The 25,224-nt window shown below is 46.1% G+C and overlaps 2 protein-coding genes across 6 annotated transcripts in view; one reads left to right on the forward strand and one right to left on the reverse strand.

The window, feature by feature from the left end:
• The window catches only part of mbtd1 (mbt domain containing 1), a 90,554-nt gene extending 68,166 nt beyond the window's left edge, over positions 1-22,388 (reverse strand). The window contains exons 1-2 of the mRNA XM_085964006.1: positions 19,415-22,388; positions 14,732-14,771 (exon numbers count right to left, since the gene is read on the reverse strand). The gene's annotated coding sequence lies outside the window, so the exon portion shown is untranslated. The remainder of the gene's footprint in view (positions 1-14,731; positions 14,772-19,414) is intronic.
• A 309-nt stretch (positions 22,389-22,697) lies between these two features.
• The window catches only part of LOC147102990 (C-Jun-amino-terminal kinase-interacting protein 4-like), a 243,550-nt gene continuing 241,023 nt past the window's right edge, over positions 22,698-25,224 (forward strand). For 3 of the 5 annotated variants that reach the window (XM_085964001.1, XM_085964002.1, XM_085964003.1), the window contains exon 1: positions 22,698-23,160. In XM_085964001.1, the coding sequence (XP_085820127.1) occupies positions 22,864-23,160 (297 nt within the window). In that variant the 5' untranslated portion in view covers positions 22,698-22,863. The remainder of the gene's footprint in view (positions 23,161-25,224) is intronic. The other 2 variants (XM_085963998.1, XM_085963999.1) reach the window with 1 other exon arrangement.

The following is a 25,224-nucleotide window of genomic DNA, read 5'->3' on the forward strand; positions in this document are numbered from 1 at the left end:
CTGGCCATAATTTTCCAATCTTCCCTGGATTTGGGGGAGGTGCCTGAGGATTGGAAAGTGGCAAATGTGACACAATTGTTCAAGAACGGGTGTAAGGACAATCACAGTAACTACAGGTCAGTCAGTTTAACATCAGCGGTGGGTAAAGTTTTAGAAACAATAATCAAGGAAAAAATTAACAGGCACTTGGAGAGGTTTAAGCTAATTAAGGAGAGCCAGCGCAGATTTGTAAAAGGCAGATAGTGTTTGACGAATCTAACTGAATTTTTTGATGAAGTAACAGCAAGGATTGATGATGGGAATGCAATGGATGTTTACATAGATTTTAGGAAAGCGTTTGACAAAGTACCACATTGAAGGCTGGTTAACAAAATTGAGGCTCATGGAATAGGTGGGTCAGTGGCAGCTTGGATAAGGAATTGGCTTAAGGACAGAAAACAGTGAGTTGTGGTAAATGGTTGTTTTTCAGACTGGAGGATGGTAGACAGTGGTGTTCCCCCAAGGGTCAGTGCTGGGGCCACTGCTTTTTTTGACATATATATATATATAAAAATGACCTGGATATTGGAATACAGAGTAGAATTTCTAAATTTGCCAATGACACCAAACTTGGGGGTGTGGCAAACAGTGAGGATGATACCAATCGACTGCAACAGGACATAGAAAGGCTAGCAGAATGGGCAGACAAGTGGCAGATGGAATTTAATACAGAGAAGTGTGAGGTGATGCATTTTGGCAGAAGGAACAGGGAGAGGCAATATACACTTAATGGCACAGTTTTAAAGAGTGTGCCGGGACAGAGGGACCTGGGAGTTAATGTGCATAGGTCCCTGGAGGTGGCAGGACATATTGAGAGAGTAGTTAGCAAAGCATATGGGATCTTGGGCTTCATAAATAGAGGTATTGAGTACAAAAGTAGAGAAGTTATGCTGAACCTTTATAAAGCGCTGGTTAGGCCACAACTGGAGTATTGCGTCCAGTTCTGGTCACCACACTTCAGGAAGGATGTGAAGGCCCTCGAGAGGGTGCAGGGGAGATTTACCAGAATGGTTCCGGGGATGGGGGATCTGTGGTGTATGTAACCTGTTCCACCTTAAGAGAACTACCTTAAGAGATGTACTACTTTCTCTTGGCTGCTGTATACTGTAATACCGGTGGTGACCACACCGGTATATAAGTGTTGGGCAAGGATTTGCTGGGCAGTTCAGCCCTGACCTTCGAATAGTAAAGACCTGTTAAAAGTTATTCTTGTTGTCTGTGTCCAGTGATTGATCCTAAACCTAACTGGGACATACAGACTCAACAGTGGCAACGAGTCCGAACTTACCCTGCGGCAAATTTACATCCAAGGCAGCTTCGTCCTCAAAACGGGCGTCGAGAAGAGGCATCCGCCCTCATCATCCTGCTGAGCACCATCGCACGGGAGGCATCGAGAACCCGGGTTAAAAAGAAAAAGAATTCTGACCACGAAGCCCTCCATCAGCGACAGGCAGTGTTCATCCCTTCTACCACGGTGGTGGGTAAGCCGATCAGCGACACGAGCAGAAAGTCGGCCGCGTTGACTGTGGAGTAGGGGAGGGAAAACGGAGGAATAAGGGCAGAGAGCTCGACCACGGCCGGTAGAAAGGGCCGGGCTGCAATCGAGGCCGAGAGGCGCAGCGACTGGGGCAGCTTAAGGCTCGAGAGCCGCGGAGAACTCAAACGCAGCCGGTGTACAGGACCGGGCTGCGAGGCAAAACAGCGTCGGGGAGTTGAGAAGCTTAAGGCTCGAGAGCCGCGGAGAATTCAAACGCAGCCGGTGTAAAGGGCCGGGCTGCAAGGCAAAGCAGCGTCGGGGAGTGAGAACCGCTGGGGAGGCGAGAACGGCAGCGGCAAGGCAATCGCCATTGCAGCCAGCGGGGGAAGAAGGCAAATGTGGGAATCCGCCATTGTAGTCGGCGGGGGAAGAAGACGAGCGCGGGAAAGACCGACAAGCGCGGGAAGCCGCCATTTAAAAAAAAAATTTTTTTTTTTAAACTTGCAAGGATGCCTAAATATGGGAGCATTAATACCTTTGATAGTGATGTCGAAGATTGGACCACGTATGTAGAACGCATGGAAGTTTATTGTAAAGCAAATAAGGTACCAGATGATGAGAAAGCATTAACCTTATTAAGCTCAATGGGGGCGAAGACATACGGGCTATTGAAGCACCTTCTATCACCAATTAAACCGGCGGATCAGACCTTCGCGAATATTGTTACTGTCCTAAAAAATCATTTGAACCCCACGCCGCTGATGATAGCGGAACGATTTAAATTTTACAGAAGAACGCAGTTGAAAGACGAAAGCAACGCTGAATTTTTAATTGAACTACGTAAGCTATCGAAGTACTGTCAGTTTGGGACAGGGCTAGCAGATGCGCTGAGAGATAAATTTGTGTGTGGATTGTTAAAAGAAGGAACACAAAAGCGACTGCTTGAAGAGAATGATCTTACGCTTGATAAAGCTGTCACTATTGCAGCATCGCAAGAAGCCGCAGCAAGAGGCACTGCGGAAATGCAGCTACGGTCACCGGAACTCTGTACCAATCAAATGGTCTTGAGTACAGTAAAATGTTATCGTTGTGGAAAGACAACACACGATCAGAACCAGTGCTGGTTCAAAAATCAGGAATGCAGAAAATGTGGCAGGCTTGGTCACATAGCTAAAGTATGCCGGTCAGGAAAGAAGACCAGCAACAAAATGTCACCGCAGGAAAAGTACAAAAAGGTACACAAGGTGACAGAGAACAGTTCGAATGAACAGAAGTCAGATTCAGACGCCAGCAGTAATGAACTGGGTAGTCTAAGAGTACACAATGTTGGTAAGGAAGCAGACCTCCAAACAATTTGGGTCACACTTCAGATAGCAGGAGTCCAAGTGAAGATGGAATTGGACACTGGATCGGCATTGACGGTCATGAATAAGAAAGATTACAAAAGGTTATTCCCACATATTCCCCTACGGGATACGGAGATTGTATTGAAAACATACACGGGGCAAAGAGTATACCCCATCGGGAAGATAGAGGTAAAGGTGGTCCACAAGGGCAAAGAAAGCCGAGGAATGGACTGATATGTGCTACCTGAGGGAGGTCCACCACTACTGGGACGGGAGTGGATTAGGAAAATAAATATGGACTGGCATTCCTTAAAAGCACTAACGGTAGATTCCGGTACAAAAGATGTCAAACCTAAACGATTGTCCAGAATATTGGATGAGGCTAAAGAGGTGTTCCAACAGGGACTGGGAACACTGAGAGGAATTACGGCAAACATCAAGATTGAAGAACATGCAAACCCGAAATTTTTCAAAGCCAGACCGGTACCTTATGCAATACGACCTGCTGTGGAAGCTGAGCTGGAAGGGCTAGAACATTCAGGAGTACTGTCTAAGGTAGACTGGAGTGAGTGGGCCATGCCCATTGTCCCAGTCATGAAGCGTTCATCGAGCAACAAGCCGGGGGAACCGGGGAAGGTTCGCATCTGTGGTGATTTCAAGATCACTGTTAATCCGGTGCTTCACACGGTGCAGTATCCGCTTCCACGGATTGAGGATATCTTCGCTTCATTGTCTGGCGGGAAACACTTCAAGATAGACCTGGCGCAGGCGTACTTACAGATGGAAGTTGAGGAAGAGTCACGCCAGTATCTCACGATCAACACGCATAGAGGCTTGTACCGGTATAATAGACTGGTTTTTGGAGTGGCATCGGCTCCAGCAATTTGGCAGAGGGCCATGGAGCAGGTATTACAGGGAATTCCAGGTACACAATGTTACCTGGACGATATTCTGATTACAGGAGATGATGACGAGGAACACCTTGCAAACTTGGAACTGGTGCTCACCAGATTGAAAGAATATGGTCTTCGAGTTAATCGCCAGAAATGTGAATTCTTTCAGAAGCGGATCTCGTACTGTGGTCATGTCATTGACCAGGAGGGGCTTCATAAGTCTCCTGACAAGATCGAAGCTGTTGTGAAGGCTCCCGCTCTGGATAATGTATCCCAATTGAGGTCGTTTCTAGGGTTGATTAACTATTACCATAAGTTTCTGCCAAATTTATCCACGGTGCTGCACCCGCTGAACGCTCTTTTGCAGAAGGGAGTACCATGGAAGTGGAGCGAGGACTGTAAGAGGGCCTTTCGCGAAAGCAAGGCATTGATCACCTCAGAGGAAGTATTGGCTCACTTCAACCCAACGCTGCCTATTCGTTTGGCTTGTGATGCTTCTCCATATGGTATTGGGGCAGTACTCTCACACAAGTTGCCAAATGGCCAGGAGAGGCCAGTTGCGTTCGCATCCAGATCATTGACCTCCGCTGAGCGCAATTATGCTCAGATAGATAGGGAGGCTCTCAGCCTTGTGTGGGGAGTAAAGAAGTTTAATCATTACCTGCAGGGCCAAAAGTTTACGCTTCTGACAGACCACCAGTCGTTGGTATCCATTTTTAACCCTAAGAAGGGTGTTTTGGTGATGACAGCACAGAGACTCCAGAGATGGTCCCTTTTCCTAGGGGCACATCAATATCAGATAGAATTCAAATGTACAAAGCAGCATGGTAATGCTGATGGGCTGTCGCGCCTGCCACTACCTACAGAGGAGGAGGCACCGACGGTTGACCCTGTTGAGTTATTTCACTCGACCATCATCGAATGTTTACCAGTCACCAATGCAAGTATTGAAAGAGAAACCAGGAACGACCCGACACTGTCCAGGGTCTACGAAGTGACAGTGAAGGGATGGCCAGCACATGGTGATCCACTGTTACCGGCATTCTCAGCAAGACGAGAACAGCTGTCCGTCTGTCAAGGAACATTGATGTATGGAACAAGGGTGATTATTCCTCCTAAATTAAGGGAGAGAGTTCTAAAGGAACTACATGAAGGTCATCTGGGGGGAGTCAAGATGAAAAGCCTTGCTAGGGCTTATATGTGGTGGCCGGGTATCGACCAACAGATAGAGGAGCTGACGAAAAGCTGCTCAGGGTGCCAAAAAGTGCAAAATGCACCTCCGATTGCACCGCTGCATCCATGGGAATGGTCTTCAACCCCATGGCAACGTGTACATATTGACTTTGCTGGCCCTTTCATGGACTCCATGTTTTTAATTGCGGTGGACGCACATTCTAAATGGCCAGAAGTGATTAAGATGACTACCACTACCTCGGAAAAGACGATCGTGGTGTTAAGAACGATATTTGCGAGAAATGGATTGCCAGAACAAATATGTTCAGACAACGGACCGCAGTTCGTGTCAGAAGAATTCCAGGGATTCATGAAGAAGAATGGGGTGAAACATTATACCTCTGCCCCATATCATCCGGCTACAAACGGGTTGGCCGAGAGATTTGTACAAACGTTTAAAAAAGCAATAAAGGCCATGAGCGAAGATCAGATTCCACTACAACACAAGGTGGACAAATTCCTACTGGCATATCGAAACGCCACTCATGCAGTGACAAACCAAAGTCCTGCCATGATGTTCTACAACAGGAGGTTGCGGTCCAGGTTGGACTTGTTAAAACCAAATGTGCGGAGGGAAGTTGAAAACAAACAGTTCCAGCATATGAATAACAAGACCACTTGGAGTTTTGAAATAGGACAACCAGTGTTAGCCCGGGACTATAAAAACGAGAAATGGCAATCTGGAACAATTCGGGCCAGACAAGGACCCCTGATGTACACGGTAGATATTGGTGAAAATGTAATACGGCGTCATGCAGACCAACTGGTAGAATCGAGAACAAGGGTCGAACCCATGGTTACGGCAGAGACAACCGTGAAAGAAGTTAGTGAACCTGAAGCATCTACCTCAGAAGTGAATGTACCTGATGATGATGTCCAATCCATAAGAGACCAACTAGATGAGTCACCCCAGCAACGAGAATCAGAGACCCCTGAAAGGCGTTATCCAACTCGAATCAGGAGGCCTCCTCAGAGACTGAATCTTTGAACTGTTTTGCATGAAGTTATATATATATATGTTATTATGTTATGTTAAATGGGGATATAACTGTTAAGCTAAAAAGGGAGGATTGTGGTGTATGTAACCTGTTCCACCTTAAGAGAACTACCTTAAGAGATGTACTACTTTCTCTTGGCTGCTGTATACTGTAATACCGGTGGTGACCACACCGGTATATAAGTGTTGTGCAAGGATTTGCTGGGCAGTTCAGCCCTGACCTTCGAATAGTAAAGACCTGTTAAAAGTTATTCTTGTTGTCTGTGTCCAGTGATTGATCCTAAACCTAACTGGGACATACAGACTCAACAGTGGCGATGAGTCCGAACTTACCCTGCGGCAAATTTACATCCAAGGCAGCTTCGTCCTCAAAACGGGCGTCGAGAAGAGGCATCCGCCCTCATCATCCTGCTGAGCACCATCGCACGGGAGGCATCGAGAACCCGGGTTAAAAAGAGTACACAGCGCGTACTCACCCGTAGGGATCGGAATATCTGGGCCAACGTCTCATCCAAATGATGGCACCTCTGGCAGTGCAGCACTCCCTCAGTTCTGCACTGAAGCGTCAGCCCAGTTTAAATGCTCGACTCTCGACAGGGAGGTTTCAAGCCACAGCCTTCTGATTCGGAAGCAAGAGTACGACCATTGGGCCAAACTCTGACCGTACTACCCCTACCCACCACCCTAGGTCTTGACTCTCAGTACCACAAGCAAACAACTAGTAAGTTTACAGTAAGTTGTACAATGTCAAGCTGGTCTCTGATGCTTTGAGGACACATCGTCTCGGTGGATCACCTCAAACAGGTAACATTGATCACAGAGATGATTAAAGTTGTTTATAATTCCTAGTCGATCTCCAGTGTTATTGCACGAGGCGCCAAGACCAAGTCTAGTCGTCAAGTGAAGTGGGCTTCGAGGCCAGGGGATATTTGGACCAGGGTGTGCCGATATAAATCAGTCCCCATTCTAAAGTCATACATTCTGTCCTTATTTTTATATAATATTTGGATTTTATATTTCATTACATAGAATGTCCAGCACAGAAACAGACCATTCGGCCCAACTGGTCCGTGCCGGTGTTTCTGCTCCACACCAGCCTCCTCCCACCCCTCTTCATCTCACCCCATCAACATATCCCTCTATTCCTCTCTCCCTCATGTGTTTATCCAGCTTCCCCTTAAATACAGCTACGCTATTCGCCTCAACCACTCCCTGTGGCAGCGAGTTCCACATTCTCACCACTCTCTGGTAAAGAAGTTTCTCCTGAATTCCCGATTGGATTTATTAGTGACCATCTTATATTTATGGCTCCTAGTTCTGGTCTTACGCACAAATGAAAACATATTCTCTACATATTATTATACTTATAACTTATTCTTCATTTAATGGCAAAACATACAGCAATTTGGGTTCCCTGAAGTATGGACTGCGAGCTTGGAGATACAGCAGCATCGCTGGTCGTGGGGTGTACAGTAATTAGTGTGACAAATGGCAACATGTAATTCCCATTATAAATGTGCACATAGGAATTTATAATGAGAAAGATTGACAGGGAGTGCAAACAGACCGAAGATTTTTTAATACACAGATTACATTACTACAACTAGATTTAAACATTAGTGTGCCAATAGCATAATTAAAATATTAATCAAGACGCAAATAACATCGGAACAGGAGGAGGCCATTCAGCCCCTCGAGCCTGTTCCGCCATTCAATGAGATCATCATGGCTGATCGGTATCTTAACTCCATCTACTCGCTTTGGTTCCGTATCCCTTAATACCCTTGCCCAACAAAAATTTATCAATCTCAGTTTTGAAATTCTCAATTGACCCCCAGCCTCAACAGCTTTTTGGGGGAGAGAGTTCCAGATTTCCACTAGCCTTTGTGTGAAGAAGTGCTTCCTGACATCACCCCTGAACAGCCTGGCTCTAATTTTAAGGTTCTGCCCCCTTGTTCTGGACTCCCCCCACCAGAGGAATAGTTTCTCTCCGATCGAATCCTTTGATCATCTTAAACACCTCGATCAGATCACCCCTTAATCTTCTAAACTCGAGGGAATACAAGCCCAGTCTGTGCAACCTGTCTTCGTAATTTAACCCTTTCAGCCCCGGTGTCACTCTGGTGAATCTGCGCTGCCCCGCCCTCCGAGGCCAATATATCCTTCCTGAGGTGCAGGGCCCAGGACTGAACACAGTTACTCCAAATGGGGTCTAACCAGAGCTCCGTACAACTGTGACAGAACCTCCAGCCCCCGAGATAAAGGCCAACATTCTATTAGCCTCTAATTATTTTTTGTACCTGTCCACTAGCTTTCAGTGATTTCTGTACCTGGACCCCTAAATCTCTCTGCTGATCTGTAGGTCCTAGCTTCTCACCATTTAAAAAATACTACATAGAATTACATAGAATGTACAGCACAGAAACAAGCCATTCGGCCCAACGAGTCCATGCTGGCATTTATGCTCCACACAGTCCAAAGTGGATGAGCTCACACTTCCCCACATTGAACTCCATCTGCCACAGTTTTTCCCACTCACTGACTCTATCAATGCCCCTGTACAACGAGTTCTGCTTCCATCTACATGATTGACTGAGCCACCTAACTGGGTGTCGTCAGCAAACTCCGATATACGGCTCTCTATTCCAACATCCAAGTCATTGATAAATATAGTGAAAGCTGAGGCCCCAGTACGGATCCCTGGGGGACACCGCTGGTCACATCCTGCCACACCCATTATCCCCACTCTCTCTCCTACCTCCCAAACAATTCCCTGTCCAAGCCAATAGGTTGCCTCCAATTCCATGCGCTCCCGTTCTTGTTAACAATCTCTTATGTGGCACCTTAGGGAATGCGAGGGGAAACAAGACAGAATGTAATACCCTAATGAAAGATAGGATGGTCCAGTAATAAGAGTTCATTGTCATATTCACACCTCTAAAGTATCTCGGTAGTTCGAACAATCACTCCAGTCCTGACAGCTCTGGGTAAAAGCTCAGCCAGTGTAGCACTGAGCTATGTTACTGACTGTATCTCTCCTGATGTTAATCCAGCTCCCTCACACGATCACTCAGTAACCCCTCTCCCCCAGCGCCGTGTGTTACTGACTGTATCTCAACTGATGTTAATCCAGCTCCCTCATACTGTCACTCAGTAACCCCTCTCCCCCAGCGCCGTGTGTTACTGACTGTATCTCAACTGATGTTAATCCAGCTCCCTCACACTGTCACTCAGTAACCCCTCTCCCCCAGCGCCGTGTGTTACTGACTGTATCTCTCCTGATGTTAATCCAGCTCCCTCACACAGTCACTCAGTAACCCCTCTCCCCCAGCACCCTGTGTTACTGACTGTATCTCTACTGTTGTTAATCCAGCTCCCTCACACTGTCACTCAGTAACCCCTCTCCCCCAGTGCCGTGTTACTGACTGTATCTCTCCTGATGTTAATCCAGCTCCCTCACACTGTCACTCAGTAACCCCTCTCCCCCAGCACCCTGTGTTACTGATTGTATCTCTACTGATGTTAATCCAGCTCCCTCACACTGTCACTCAGTAACCCCTCTCCCCCACCACCCTGTGTTACTGACTGTATCTCTACTGATGTTAATCCAGCTCCCTCACACTGTCACTCACTAACCCCTCTCCCCCAGCACCCTGTGTTACTGACTGTATCTCTCCTGATGTTAATCCAGCTCCCTCACACTGTTAAGCTAAATGACTCCTCCCAGCCAGTTCCCCCATCAGGTCAAAACTAATCCCCATCACAGAGAGTAAAGCACTTTTTAAAGGGTTTATCCTGTGGGCCCTGCCGATGGTTAACTTGGTAAATTCACTGTATAACTGAGCGGAAAATCCCAGATTCGATTCAGAGTCTAGGATGATTGAGCTGGTCTCAGACAGGGTAGCAGTGTGTCTTTTACAGTGGGCTCGGGAGCTGAAAATCAGACAGGCTCACTGTTCCTGATAGGTATCCAGTGACACCCCCCACGTCAAGAGAGGAGAGGATCAGGATTGGGCTGGGCTGTCATGCCCCCCTTGGGCACATTGCCTAACAACACTCACTGTTTCAATTCGTGCAGGAAGAGTGGTCACTTGCATGAGGAACCAGCGTGTGGTCAACAACCCATGGAACCGAATCTCTGCAACAGCTGACGGCAGAGGAGGGGAGAGGATTGAACTAAAATAAAGGACCTGCCACTTCCGGAGAGGGAGCCTCAACACGTACTCAAACCTGCAGGACTGTGCGGCTTTGAGCACACGCTGGCAGCAAGTTCATCATTGAGCTTCAGCTAATGCTGGGCAGCAAGACACACAGCTGAGCAGAAACTACCCCCCTGGGGCTAATTCAGAACAAAAAACATTGACCAAAATTAATCTGCGGTGGTAATGTTTGACAGATGCTTGACTGAGCACCAAAACCCAGATATGCAAAAGACCATCAGTTCCACAGACCCATGGGCGACATAAACCATGTATTGGTGAGCTGTTGTGTAAGATATTTTTATTTTTACATTTACAAATGGATTTTATGCTCAGCAGAGGGATGTTGGCGCAATTTTCATATATTGTGGACACACTCAAGCATTCCCATGTTAGGCATAGAATGGGTTAGATGTGGAGGAAAACTCTTACACACAGTCCCAGTCTATGGGAGGAGGAGCTCGATGGGCTGAGTGTCCTCCTTCATTTGTATTTAGCTTTGTGAAACACTCCCAGGGCAGGTACAGCACGGGTTAGATACAGAGTAAAGCTCCCTCTAACCTGTCCCATCAAACACTCCCAGGGCAGGTACAGCACGGGTTAGATACAGAATAAAGCTCCCTCTAACCTGTCCCATCAAACACTCCCAGGGCAGGTACAGCACGGGTTAGATACAGAGTAAAGCTCCCTCTACACTGTCCCATCAAACACTCCCAGGGCAGGTACAGCCCGGGTTAGATACAGAGTAAAGCTCCCTCTACACTGTCCCATCAAACACTCCCAGGGCAGGTACAGCACGGGTTAGATACAGAGTAAAGCTACCTCTACACTGTCCCATCAAACACTCCCAGGGCAGGTACAGCACGGGTTAGATACAGAGTAAAGCTCCCTCTACACTGTCCCATCAAACACTCCCGGGGCAGGTACAGCACGGGTTAGATACAGAGTAAAGCTCCCTCTACACTGTCCCATCAAACACTCCCGGGGCAGGTACAGCACGGGTTAGATACAGAGTAAAGCTCCCTCTACACTGTCCCATCAAACACTCCCGGGGCAGGTACAGCACGGGTTAGATACAGAGTAAAGCTCCCTCTACACTGTCCCATCAAACACTCCCAGGGCAGGTACAGCCCGGGTTAGATACAGAGTAAAGCTCCCTCTGCACTGTCCCATCAAACACTCCCAGGGCAGGTACAGCACGGGGTTAGATACAGAGTAAAGCTCCCTCTACACTGTCCCATCAAACACTCCCAGGGCAGGTACAGCACGGGTTAGATACAGAGTAAAGCTCCCTCTAACCTGTCCCATCAAACACTCCCAGGGCAGGTGCAGCACGGGTTAGATACAGAGTAAAGCTCCCTCTACACTGTCCCATGAAACACTCCCAGGGCAGGTACAGCCCGGGTTAGATACAGAGTAAAGCTCCCTCTACACTGTCCCATCAAACACTCCCAGGGCAGGTACAGCACGGGTTAGATACAGAGTAAAGCTCCCTCTAACCTGTCCCATCAAACACTCCCGGGGCAGGTACAGCACGGGTTAGATACAGAGTAAAGCTCCCTCTCCACTGTCCCATCAAACACTCCCAGGGCAGGTACAGCACGGGTTAGATACAGAGAAAAGCTCCCTCTACACTGTCCCATCAAACACTCCCAGGGCAGGTTCAGCACGGGTTAGATACAGAGTAAAGCTCCCTCTACACTGCCCATCAAACACTCCCAGGGCAGGTACAGCATAGGTTAGATACGAAGAAAGACAGACTTGCATTTCTATAGCGCCTTTCATGACTACTGGACATCCCAAAGCACTTTTAAAGCCAATGAAGTACTTTTTGAAGTGTCGTCACTGTTGTCATAGATACAGAGTAAAGCATCACAAAGAAGCTATTAGTTTTTTTTACACTTTATTCCCATAATTGTTTCATATTAGCCAACAGTTGGTGAAAGTTTTGTGCACGTGACTGCAAGAATATATAATCTGAATCCTGCTTTCAATTAAGATGAAATTATATATTATTGTTATACGTGCCAATCTTGTAATCTACGCTGAACTCAGAGTTCACCTTCATAAAACTGCATGAAATCACAACGGAACAAGAAACATACTAATCAAAAGCAGGCCATGACAACACATGGAAAAGCTACCAAGAGCATATAGAACCACCAAGCAACAATCAGCACTCCTCAAACGCTACCAATAAAAAGGGAAGCTTACATGATAAATACACCATGATGTGTGTGACAGGTGAAACCTTCCACTTTGAAATCTTGTCACTTTATTATATAGGAGGTTAAGGGGTGTTTTGATTGAGGATTTTAGGATTTAAAGGAATTGATAGGGTAGATAGGGAGAAACATTTTCCCTTGCTGGGGGAGTCTCGGACAAGGGGACATAACATTAAAATCAGAGCCAGGCCATTCAAGAGAGAAGTTAGGAAAAACTTCTTCATGTAAAGGGTGCGAGAAGTGTGGAACTCTCACCCACAAAAAGCAGTCAATGCCAGCTCAATCAATAATCTGAGATTGATAGATTTTTGTTAGCCAAGGGTATAAATGGATATGGAGCCAAGGCAGGTGGATGGAGTTGAGATACAGATCAGCCATGATCTCACTGAATGGCTCGAGGGGCTGAATGGCCTCCTCCTGTTCCTCTTCCATAATATATTACAAGTGGTTATAACAGCTGTATTTCTTTTATGAGAGTTTAAGGGAGAACTCAAAGCAATCAGCAATAAAAGAACAAATACAGGCAGTGAGTCCTGTACAAACTGTCCCATCATTTGTTTGCAGGGAGGTTCTGAATAAAAGCCCGGAGTTTAACAGAACCTTTCAGTTCCAACACGTACTACTATTAACATGCAATATTTGGTTCAGAGTGAAGATGCAAATCTGTTTCATGTTTTCTTAAATTTTGTATTTCTTGGCCCTCACTGTAAAATCCGACCATCTCAATAGATTGGACAGCGTGAGTATTCAATACCTCAGGTGAAGAGCTGTTTCCTCACGGGGCAAGCACAGATCTCTTACATAGAAACAAAATCAGACAAATATGGACAGCGAGTCAAAGGAGGAGATATTAAAAGGGGCGTGGTCACAGAGTGGAGTTCTAAAGAGGGTCTTGAGGGAGGAGGAGTGGCGAAGAGGTTCAGGGAGAGAATTCACTCGTGCAGGGCCTCGGCAGCTGAAAGCATTACCGCCAACGTTGGGCCGAAGGGAGTGGGGGATGCCCAAGAGGCCAGAGACAGAAGTTTGTAAAGAGATGTGCTCAGAAACAGTTAAGTGTTTTTGATTAATTCCTGGAAAACAAGTAAATATTATTTTTCTTACCCATTGCAAGTAAATAAATAGATTTGTTCTTTCATATTCCAGTTATATTTACCCATAGATCTAAAATATATGAAAAGTTCTCCCAGGACGGTGCTATTTATGTTTAATGTTAATGTTATTTGTACTGGACTCATGGGAGCTTGCAAGATCACATTTCGTTGTTCATGTACTTGTGCATTGTACAATGACAATAAAGTTGAATTATTATTATTATATCACACTTTCTCCATCACACCTTGTTGCTAACACCCCTATTATAAAGTGAATGCTCCAAGTCACCGTGAGCAAAGGCACAGATCTGTTAGTATATAATACAAATGACAAACCAAATCACGCAAACAAATGTCCAGCATTTTTCCCTCAGCTTACCAACTGTGGGCTCAAAATAAGATTTCCAACATGATAAAACTTTTTAAAAATTACATAGTTTGCAATAATAATATAATTAAAATTATCTGTATTTTTTGTGTCTTTGAGAACACCATTACCATTTTTACTGGGTGGTCTTAGCTGCTCTCTAAAGCCTGGGCTGTAGCTGATATTTTTCCCAGAGCTATCATTGAAGGCAGTTAGCTGATACAACTGTGGCCGCAATGTGATACAGCAGGGGACATCGCCTAAAAATTAGCGCCAGGCCTGTCAGGAGTGGAGTTAGGAAACACTTCCACACACAAAGGGTGGTCAAAGTTTGGAACTCTTCTGCAAACGGCAACTGATGCTGGGTCAATGTTCATTTTAATCTGATATTCATAGAGTTTTGTTAACCAAAGGTATTAAGGGATCTGGAGCAAAGGTATATGGAGTTGGGTCACGGATCAGCCATGATCTCATTAAATGGCAGAACAAGCTCGAGGGGCTCAATGGCCTCCTCCTGTTCCTATGTTCCTCAGATTAATTCTCGGGATATGGGCGTCGCTGGCAAGGCCGGCATTTATTGCCCATCCCTAATTGCCCTCGAGAAGGTGGTGGTGAGCCGCCTTGAACCGCTGCAGTCCGTGTGGCGAAGGCACTCCCACAGTGCTGTTAGGGAGGGAGTTCTAGGATTTTGACCCAACAACGCTAAAGGAACAGCGATATACTTCCAAGTCAGGATGGTGTGTGACTTGGAGGGGAACTTGGAGGTGACAGTGTTCCCGTGCGCCTCCTGTGATCAGCAGGTGTGGGTGCATTATGATCCTATCAGGAGTATGATTATTGCAATGCAGGTGGAAGTCACTGTACCTTCACTCGCGCTGTGTCAGGATTCGTTCTTCCAAACAAGCTGGTGAATGAATTTTAAAGATTGTTTTGAGTAAAGTTTCATATTTAAACTATTATCAAATGCTTATTTTTTACGTCAGAGCCCAGCTGAGAGGGAGGCACAGAGAGAGACAGAGCATTGATTACAGTAACTACGATTGCATTTGCTTGTGTTGAGAACTTTTAAACAATGATTGTTTACAGAAAATGTATTCCTTTTCTCCATACAAATGTCACATTGTGTCTTTATTCAGGCAATAACAGTGTTTTAGTTTGTTTTATAATGATTTCAAAACAAGCTGGAAGATTAATTCTAGAAGCTTTTTGAATAAAAACATCACATCAAAACCATTTTCAACTTACTTTTGTACTTCCGAGCCGAGCTCAGAGAGGGAGAGAAAGGTAACGACTACACCAGGGCTTTCATCTCTTCAGACTTAAAATTCCAAATGATTTTTTAATGTAAAAATGTAATTATTCAGCTGTCTCATTCCCGACTGCTGCCAAACCCCAAGCTCGTCCCCTTTCCACAGCTACCAAACCACATCTCCCCTCTTCATGGCGCTGCCAAGCCTGATTATCTTCTCCTGCCTCATTGTTGTCCAACACCAATAACCCCCTCCATAAAGACACCAAACTCCAAGATCTCCCCCTCCCAGTACCACTGCATCCTCTCTCAGTAAACAACACGATAAGAGATCCGCTAGTATACATAGGAAAGGAACCTGGAACTGATGGCAATCAGCAGGTGCCGTATGATGCTACTAGGAGTATGATTATGAGAAACTCCAGGAACAGACAGTGGTACACATAGAATTACATCGTGTTTACAGTACAGAAACAGGCTATACGGTCCAACTGGTCTGTGCTGGTGTTTATGCTCCCCACGAGCCTCCTCCCACCCTTCATCTAACCCCATTAACATATCCTTCGATCCTTTCTCCCTCATGTGTTTATCCAGCTTCCCCTTAAATACATGTGGACTATTCGCCTCAACCACTCCCTGTGGTAGCGAGTTCCATATTCTAACCACTCTCTGGGTCAAGAAGTTTTTCCTGAATTTCCCACTGAATTTATTAGTGACCATCTTATATTTATAGTCTCGCCCACAAGTGGAGACATCTTCTCTCCGTCTACCCTATCAAACCCTTTCAGAATCACTTGCAGGCGAGACCGGAACTCGGGGCCATTAGCATAGGTGCATTTAAGGGGAAGCTAGATAAGTACATGAGGAGGAAAGGAATTGAAGGCAATGTTGACAGGGTGAGATGAAGTAGTGTGGGAAGAAGCTCATGTGGAGCATAACCAACGGCATAGACCTGTTGGGCCGAATGGCCTGCTTCTGGGCTGTAAAATTCCATGTAATTCTCTTTTTAAAAATGTTTCTCCCCATCTCTCCTGATTTCTGCTGGGATTCGGTTCCAATGGTCTCCACCAACACCTCATACAAGTGGCCATTCATTATGTGATCCTAGACAATGATTGTTGGTAGGCTACTTGACTGTGGAGTGCATCACATCAATGCCGATTCCCCCTCCTTACAAAGTCACCATGTGCACTTGTAGCATTGGATAGCAAATAGAAAAGGGAACAGGAACCCTGGCTAAATTTCCTCTCCCTAACTCAACAGTGCTTTGGTGAACTGTAACCCCCCCTCCCCCCCGCCCCATCTGCTGCTCAGCACAGACTGCCAATGAATCCATAGAAACATAGAAGATAGGAGCAGGAGTCGGCCATTCGGCCCCTCGAGCCTGCTCCGCCATTCAATAAGATCATGGCTGATCATCCAAATTCAGTGCCCTGTCCCTGCTTTCTCCCCATATCCCTTGGTCCCTTTAGCCTTAAGAAATATATTTAACTCCTTCTTGAATATATTTCATGAATTGGCCTCTACTGCCTTCTTTGGCAGAGAATTCCACAGGTTCACCACTCTCTGGGTGAAGAAATTGCTCCTCATCTCTGTCCTAAATGGCTTACCCCTTATCCTTAGACTGTGACCCCTGGTTCTGGACTCCCCCGCCATCAGGAACATCCTTCCTGCATCTAGTCTGTCTAGTCCTGTTAGAATTTTATACGTTTCGATGAGATCCCCTCTCATTCTTCTAAACTCCAGCGAGTACAAGCCCAATCGACCCAATCTCTCCTCATACGTCATTCCTGCCATCCCAGGTATTAGCCTGGTGAATCTTCGCTGCACTCCTTCCATGGCAAGCACATCCTTCCTCAGATAAGGCAACCAAAACTGCACACAATACTCCAGATGTGGTCTCACCAAGACCCTGTACAACTGCAGCAAGACATCCTTGTTCCTGTACTCAAACCCTCTCGCTGCGAAGGCCAACATACCATTTGCCTTCTTAACCGCCTGCTGCACCTGCATGCTTACATTCAGCGACTGGTGCACAAGAACACCCAGGTCTCTTTGCACTTCCCCTTCTCCCAATCTATTACCATTCAGATAATAATCTGCCTTCCTGTTTTTGACACCGAAGTGGATAACCTCGCATTTATCCACATTATATTGCATCTGCCATGCTTCTGCCCAATCACCCAACCTGTCCAAATCATCCTGGAGTTTCTGAGCTAGAACCTCAATTGCATGAAAGCAGAAATTCTGTGTTTCACTAGGTGTATCCGATAATTAACTTCCTGCAAAACAGATTTTCTCTGTGTAATCGTTTCTCTCATAGCGTATTGTCCAATAGAAGTAGCCGACGAGCCACACGCACACATTTTAGCAGCAAATGCCTTACAACCAATCCAGATAAATGTACGTCACATGTATATTTACTTAACATCTCCCACCATTCAGTAACCAAGGAAGTAAAGCACTCAACAATTAAAAATACTCGCACACTCTGATTTTCGTCTGACCATTTCACTACAAACGTACAAAAAGGTTAAAGTTCACGTTCGCCATGCGACTATGAGTATCGAGATCACAGGCTCAACAACACTGCCCATTCCTTATTGTTTATTTCACAGAATCATACAGCACAGAAGGAGGCCATTTGGCCCATCGTGCCTGTGCCGGCTCTTTGAAAGAGCTTCCAATTAGTCCCACTCGCCCTGCTCTTTCCCCACAGCCCTGCAAAAATGTCCTTTTCAAGTATTTATCCAATTCCCTTTTGAAAGTTACTATTGAATCTGCTTCCACCGCCCTTTCAGGCAGCGCATTCCAGATCACAACTCGCTGCGTAAAAAACATTCATCTCACCTCTGGTTCTTTTGCCAATTATCTTAAATCTGGTTACCGACCCACTCGCCAGTGAAGATAATTTCTCTTAATTTACTCTATCATAATCCTTCATGATTTTGAACACCTCCATTAAATCTCCCCTTAACCTTCCCTGTTCTGAAGAGAACAACCCCAGCTTCTCCAGTCTTTCCACATAACCAAAGTCCCTCATCCCTGGAGCCATTCTGCTCAATCTCCTCTGCACCCTCTCCAAGGCCTTGACATCCTTCCTAAAGTGTGGTGCCCAGAGGAAGAATTTCTTCACTCAGAGGGTTGTGAATCTTTGGAATTCTCTGCCCCAAAGTGCTGTGGATGCTCAGTCGTTGAGTATATTCAAGACAGAGATCGATGGATTTTTTGACTGTAGGGGAATCAAGGGATATGGGGATAGTGCAGGAAAGTGGAGTTGAGGTCGATGATCAGCCACGATCTTATTGAATGGCGGAGCAGGCTCAAGGGGCTGAATGGCCGACTCCTGCTCCTAATCTTATGTTCTTACGTTCTGCATTTACTACTCAGAAATTCAATTAATCACACATGGATTTCCACATGTGGCGAATGTGTTGGGCAACACTACTCTAATATCATTTATGTCGTATGCATTTCTTCTTGACTTCATGTGTTATGCATCATTGTTGTGACTGTTTGGACTGAAGCTCAGGTTAGGGGGAGCTGTGTCTCTGCAACAATATTATACGAGTTTTGGTGGCATTGCAAGGCAACAGTTTCTTTAAGATAATGTACGTGAAAGGGGATCAGAAAATAACAGCGCAGCTCAGAACAATGTTTGATACACTGATTCCACATACTGTTTCCATTTCTGTAATCGAAGTTATCTTTTGGCAGTGGTCAACACTTTTACTTTGTGATTGATACTGGGTACACAGTGACTATGAGCTCAGCCTGCTCAAATAATGCCTTGTGCAGGAACAACACTCCATGCCACATATAGTTAGCCTGTGATCTCACGCGTCACTGCATTGCTGAGGGAGACAAGCTTGTTACTCACAAGATGGGAGAGAAAAACCCAAGTCCGTTATTAGGCTGTTCGCTCTCTGTTCCAATGAAGCATTCCACATGAAAAGTGAAGCCAACTTTCTCTTTTAAATACTGTCTGACTTGCTGTCCATTGGCTGTTCTTACTTCAAACCAGGAAGGACCCATGCAGTAACCCTGCTAAGTTCGCTGATCTCAACTCTGCAGAACTAAGGATGGGCGAAGCGGGGGGAATCAGCCAGGGTTTCTGATCCAGATTGCTGTCCAGTGACCTCAGAATTAAAGTGTGCCATGTCACGCAGGATGGCAACTGGATCTGCTTCAGCTGGGCTACACTCTATGGATGAACAACTTTTATATTATTGCGAGGCTTGTTTCTGAGCCACTCATACCTTATGAAAGTCTTGTGATTATAAAGTAAAAATACTTACATTTATATAGTACCTGACAGCGCTAAAATGCTTCGTGCAATCCGTGATGACAACAACTTGAGTTTATAACAGCAACTGCACTTTAGGGAGCGGGCCCCTGACTGGTGGGGAGTGGAGTCTGAAACCAAAGATACTGTACACATGTCCAGAGTGTTAAAGTGGCAAAAAAGATGGGTTAACTTGGCTCAGTTGATAACGCTCTCACCAGCAGGTTGGAAACATGTCAGTTCAAGACACAAGAGCTTGAGTACGCCTCTTTAACTGACAAGCTGCTCCCTGAAGTGCAGTGACTATTGTTCAGCCAGAATACATGGTAGCCATTCTACACTATGAACAAGACTGACCAGTTCATCTGCTTGTAGCTAGGTATTGGTTGAGTGAGGAATGTGGATCTGGACACTGGGAGAACTTGCTGTTCTTTGAACAGTACCATGGGATCTTTAACTTCCATGACAGGCAGACTGGGTATTGGTTTAACATCCAACGTTTCAGGATTCCTCAGCACTGCCCAAGAATGTTAACCTCGGCTGTACACTCACACCCTTGTGTGTGTCTTCAACCTACAAGTCTCTAACCCAGTGGTGGCAGCGTTTTCAACTGAGCAAAGTTCGCCCATCCCTTTCTCCTCTATAGCCTCAACTCCAGTCCGCTGCTCAAGGGCTTGCTTGGTTGAAGGGCCCAAGCTCTGCCACTGTCGGGCTGAAAACTGCAAACGCTGCGGTTTCCTACTGCTTTTCATGTATTGTTGTAAAGCTGATTTTTATCTGGTCCTTCATTACCACACCCTCCCACACAACATAAAGTTGCTGTTAAGATGCCCATAACTGAACCATTGTGGGGATTTTTTTTAATTTTTTTTAAAAGACAAGTAAAAATGCTAAATAGGTGTGGTTAATGCAAAAGAGATTGGCTGCAAAATCTCATGATTTCTACACTGGACAGTTTGGGGATACTGCAACAGCTTGCTAATAGAGTCACGGTTAATACATTCAGGATGCTGACCTGGACAAGGTCCCAGGGGACAGTGGACGCCATGGTGTTGTACCATGATGAATCACCAAGATACAAGGGAATAGGAGAGAAAAACACAATAAACCAAGTTTAAAAAAAAAATTATATAATTTACTTTATAATCCCACATGTATAAATTAGGGACACTCATATGTGAAGTGTGCATATTTAGCATCATATTTACATAAAGTACATACAGCAGATAATAGAAACTGCAAATGTTGGAAATTTGAAGTAAAAACAGAAAATACACAGGTCACTCGGCACCTGAAAGAGAAAAGACAGGTTAATGTTTCAGATAAAAAAAAACTTGCGTGTTTATAGTTCCTCATCACGTCCCAAGCACAGTCACTGCTGTTACGTAGGCAAATGTGGCAGCCAATTTGTGAACAGCAAGATCCCACAAACAGCAATGAGGTCAATAACCAGCTAATCTGTGACTTTCTGGCAATGGTCGCTGAGTGAGTAATGCTGGCCAGAACACGGGGCAAATTTCATGTTCTTCTGTGGCTGCAGTTAGCTACCTGGGTCAGGCTGTTGGCATCCGTGGAGAGGTACCCCAGCATGACTCAGCCCCTTCGGGAAAGGGGGGACACTGGAAAAGACGAGATAAGGTCGACCATGACGAGCTATTTCAGCTGGTCCGGGACAGTCGACCCAGAAGACACAGCCTGCACTTGAAGGGGGTAAATTCAAAACTAATCTCCGGAAACAGTATTTCAGTGAGCGCATGATCAGTCTGTGGAACTGCTCTCCAGGGAGACACTGGAAGCAGTTAGTGCTGATTCATTCAAATGCAAATGAGATGGATTTCTTTCAGAAAATAATATTCTGGTATCCAGTATATGAGTAATGTGAGACATGACATGTGGGGAGTGCAGTGAGCTCGAGAGGAACAGGTGACTCTGGACCACTGGTTCCCAAAGCTCTCCCCCACTGGAGGTTTTCCTCGCCTCATGTCTGGGCCTGTTGTAGATGCATTCATAACAACTTGTATTTATATAGAGCGCCTTTAACGTCCCAAGACGCTTCACAGGAACGGTGTTAACCGAGCCACATAAGCAGATATCAGGACAGGTGGCCAAAAGTTTGGTCAAAGAGGTAGGTTTTAAGGAGATGGAGGTGCTTAGGGAGGGAATTCCAAAGCTTAGGGCCCCGTCAGCCGAAGGCACGGCCACCAATGGTGGAGCGATTAAAATCTGGGATGCGCAAGAGGCCAGAATTGGAGGAGCGCAGGGATCTCCAGAGGGTTGTGGGGTTGGAGGAGGTTACAGAGATTGGGAGGGGTGAGACCATGGAGGGATTTGAAAACAAGGACAAGAAGTTTGAGGCGTTGCCGGACCGGGAGCCAATATAGGTCAGTGAGCACAGGGGTGATGGGTGAACGGGGCGTGGCGCAAGTTAAGACACGGGCAGCAGAGTTTTGGACGAGTTCAAGTTTATCAAAAGATTTATTGCTGTGATTCGCCAACAATTTCATTGTGTTGCATCATGTGACTGGTAGAAGGCGAACTAGAGGGATCGTGATCTACTTTCTACAAGCAATTATGTTCCTAACACTGTGGGGAGGGGAAATATAAAGATAGCATCTCCTCTGACGAAAGGTCATCGACCTGAAACGTTAACTCTGTTTCTCTCTCCACAGATGCTGCCTGACCTGCTGAGTCTTTCCAGCATTTCTGTTTATATTGCAAGTAAAACCTGATCTCAATTTCAGTCATAAACATCCCATTGTGCTTTATGTTACAAGGGAGGACCTTATGTTGATTAGAACATTTTATGCCTCAACTTGAGGTCTGTTAATAAACCTTGGGTATGTTCATTGTAACAATTAGTAAATGGGACAAAAGCAGACCTGAGCAAAGAGCAAAAGATCCTTCGCGGCGCTATTTTGATTTAAGCTACTAGGAATGTGGACTTCAAAACCTGCATGTAATGGATTTACTTTGTAATTGATGAGTTGTATACGTACTGTTGTACTTCAATAAAGAATTTTTTAAAAACCTGCATTCATGCGTGCCAGTCTACTTCCCCATGCAGAAGTCCAGCGCCCGCAGTTTTTTGCTCCTGTGTGAACATCTCCGCCATTTATCGTGAAACCGTGGGCAGAGAAAGAGGAGCGAGGACTACAAACACAGCGCAGCTGTAAGCCCAGGAAGAAGAGGAGAGAAAGGAAGAGGCGCAGCCGCGCCAACACGTGACGTGTGGGAGTGCTCTATGTTTTTTGTGCAGAGGGGGCGGGGCTGGAGCGCGGGGTGCGCAGAGGGGGCGGGGCTGGAGCGGTAGTGGCTTTGAGCCTCGAGCGGCGTCGACACGGAGCTCGAGCGCGGCGCGGGAGGCGTCGACAGCACCTGAAGCTGAGGAGAAATATTTTCCCCCCCTCACTTCCCATCGGTGTTAAATTATTAATTGCATCCCGAATAAATAGATTTTAAAAAATGGAGCTGGACGACGGGGTAGTTTACCAGGACGACTCCAACACCAACGTGATGTCGGAGCGGGTGTCGGGCCTGGCGGACAGCATTTACCGCGAGTTCGAGCGGATGATCCGCAAGTACGACGAGGACGTGGTGAAGGAGCTGATGCCGCTGGTGGTGGGCGTGTTGGAGAACCTGGACGCGGTGTTCGACCAGAACCAGGAGCACGAGGTGGAGCTGGAGCTGCTGAAAGAGGACAACGAGCAGCTCATCACCCAATACGAGCGGGAGAAAGCCCTGCGCAAGCACGCCGAGGAGGTGAGTGTCCCCGGCCTTACCCCGCTCCTCCGCCGGCGGCCGCCGCTTACTCCAGCCCGCGGCGGGCGGGGGCAGACAGGGCCCCGCGTCTTCCTCCTTCAATCAGCACAGCTCCCGCTCAGACCCCTCAATCTAATCTTCGTGCCAAGCCCCGCCCTCCGCCTCCCCTGATTGGACAAATGCGTCAGGTCAGGACCCGCCCTCCTTGCTTTCTGCACACTGATTGGCCGACCGGGCCGTCACTCTCAGTTGACCAGCACGTTGAATTGCATCTGATGACAAACTAACGGGCCCCAATTTTCAAAGCAGCCCAACTTGTGCTTTCTTTCTTTAATAAGAGGTTATTCTGCGAGGCTGTGCAGACACTGACTTGTTTGGATATTGTGTTTCTCTTGCAATATCTCCTGGGATGTGCTGGCACGGTGTTCTCCTACATGTCATCTGCATGAATAAGCGTAACACGGGATGTGGGCTGAAAGCAAAATCTTAGTCAGGAGCTCCAACTCGACCAGAATTAACAATAAAATGAACTTAACTTTTTAGCACCTCATTTGTCGCAGAACCTTCTGCATCCCCACCCCAAAACAAAACGACTACCAACAGTTCACCAGAAACTAGTTTAAATGGGAACCCCCTTTTTTCCTTAATTCAGATCTTAGGCGACGGCCTTTCTTTAGTTTTGCTCCAGATAAAAGGTTTTGGGATTTCTTTCTAAAATTAATATCTTACTTGAAACGTATATTAGAGAGCACAATGAAACAAAGTGGACACAATAAAATGCATTGGATGCGATGCATAAATGAGCCTGGAGTTACTCTGAGGAGGCTTGGCAGGGTTTGGAAGTGCAGGGTTTTTTTCATTGAAAAAAAAAATAAGCCACGCTGACAACTGCTGCATTTTCATAACTCTTTGCGTGCTGTGGCTTTCGTGGTGTATTTGTGAATCAGGTTGTTTAGAGCACCGAATTAAATAACAATTAATTGGTGTTAAGCGTCTTCTAGTGGTGATGTATAGTAGGCTTTAGATGTTGAGCACACAGTGCCATGGCAGGCATGTGTACGATTATATGGGTATAGTGAATGAAAGCCCAGTAGTATGACATCATCATCTGCATCTTCAGTGCTTGTTAAACCCTCTTGCCTTCCAGTAATGGATTATTGTAACCTGGGTCTTGGACAGGAGAGAATTCCGCACCTTGCTGTTACTCAGTACAGTCCAAAGGTATGATTGAGCATCTTAATTTTTGTTTCTTTACCAGAGATCCCCTCCACCTCCCCCTTCTCTCTCGAAGGTGCTGACTCTTTTTTGGAATATGGTTTTACAAGTGTTATTTGCCGTTTAGCGCAGTGTTCAAGCTGCTACTCAGTAGAAAGAAAGAACTTGGATTTATACGCCGCCTGTAACGAACTCTGGATGTCCCAAAGCACATTGCCGCCAATGAAGTACAAGTGTCGTCACTGTTGCAATGTAGGGAACGCAGCAGCCAATTTGCGCACAGCAAGCTCCCACAAACAGCAATGTGATAATGACCAGATAATCTGTTTTCACGATGTTGGATGAGGGATAAATATTGGCCCCAGGACACTGGCGAGAAATCTCCTGCTCCTCTTCGAATAGTGCCGTGGGATCTTTTACATCTACCTGAGAAAGCAAATGGGGCTTTGGTTTAACATCTCCTCTGACTGTTCAGCACTCCCTAAGTACAGCACTGGGAGTGTCAGCCTAGATTTTGTGCTCAAGTCTCTGGACTTTTGACTTGAACCCACGACCTTCATCAGAGGCGAGAATGCTACTAACTGAGCCACATCTGATGTATGTACGTTGACACTTCATGTTTGTCGGATATTTGATGGTGAGGCGGCAGGGCATTATTGAGGGGCCTAACACTGTCATCCTTTCCCCTCCGGCTGGAGAAATGGTGCAACAGTTTGTGGGAAACCTCATTTGTTAAACTTCTGCTGCTGCTTTGGCTGAGCGCGAATTCAGCATGAACTGGAGATCTAACTTGGCACCTCTTGGTCTGTGGTTGAGCTACTTCCTAGATAAACTCAGAATTGGGAAGCT

This window comes from Somniosus microcephalus, chromosome 21, assembly GCF_052327205.1.
Source record: "Somniosus microcephalus isolate GS21.2 chromosome 21, FLI_Smic_1.0, whole genome shotgun sequence".
NCBI lineage: Eukaryota > Metazoa > Chordata > Chondrichthyes > Squaliformes > Somniosidae > Somniosus > Somniosus microcephalus.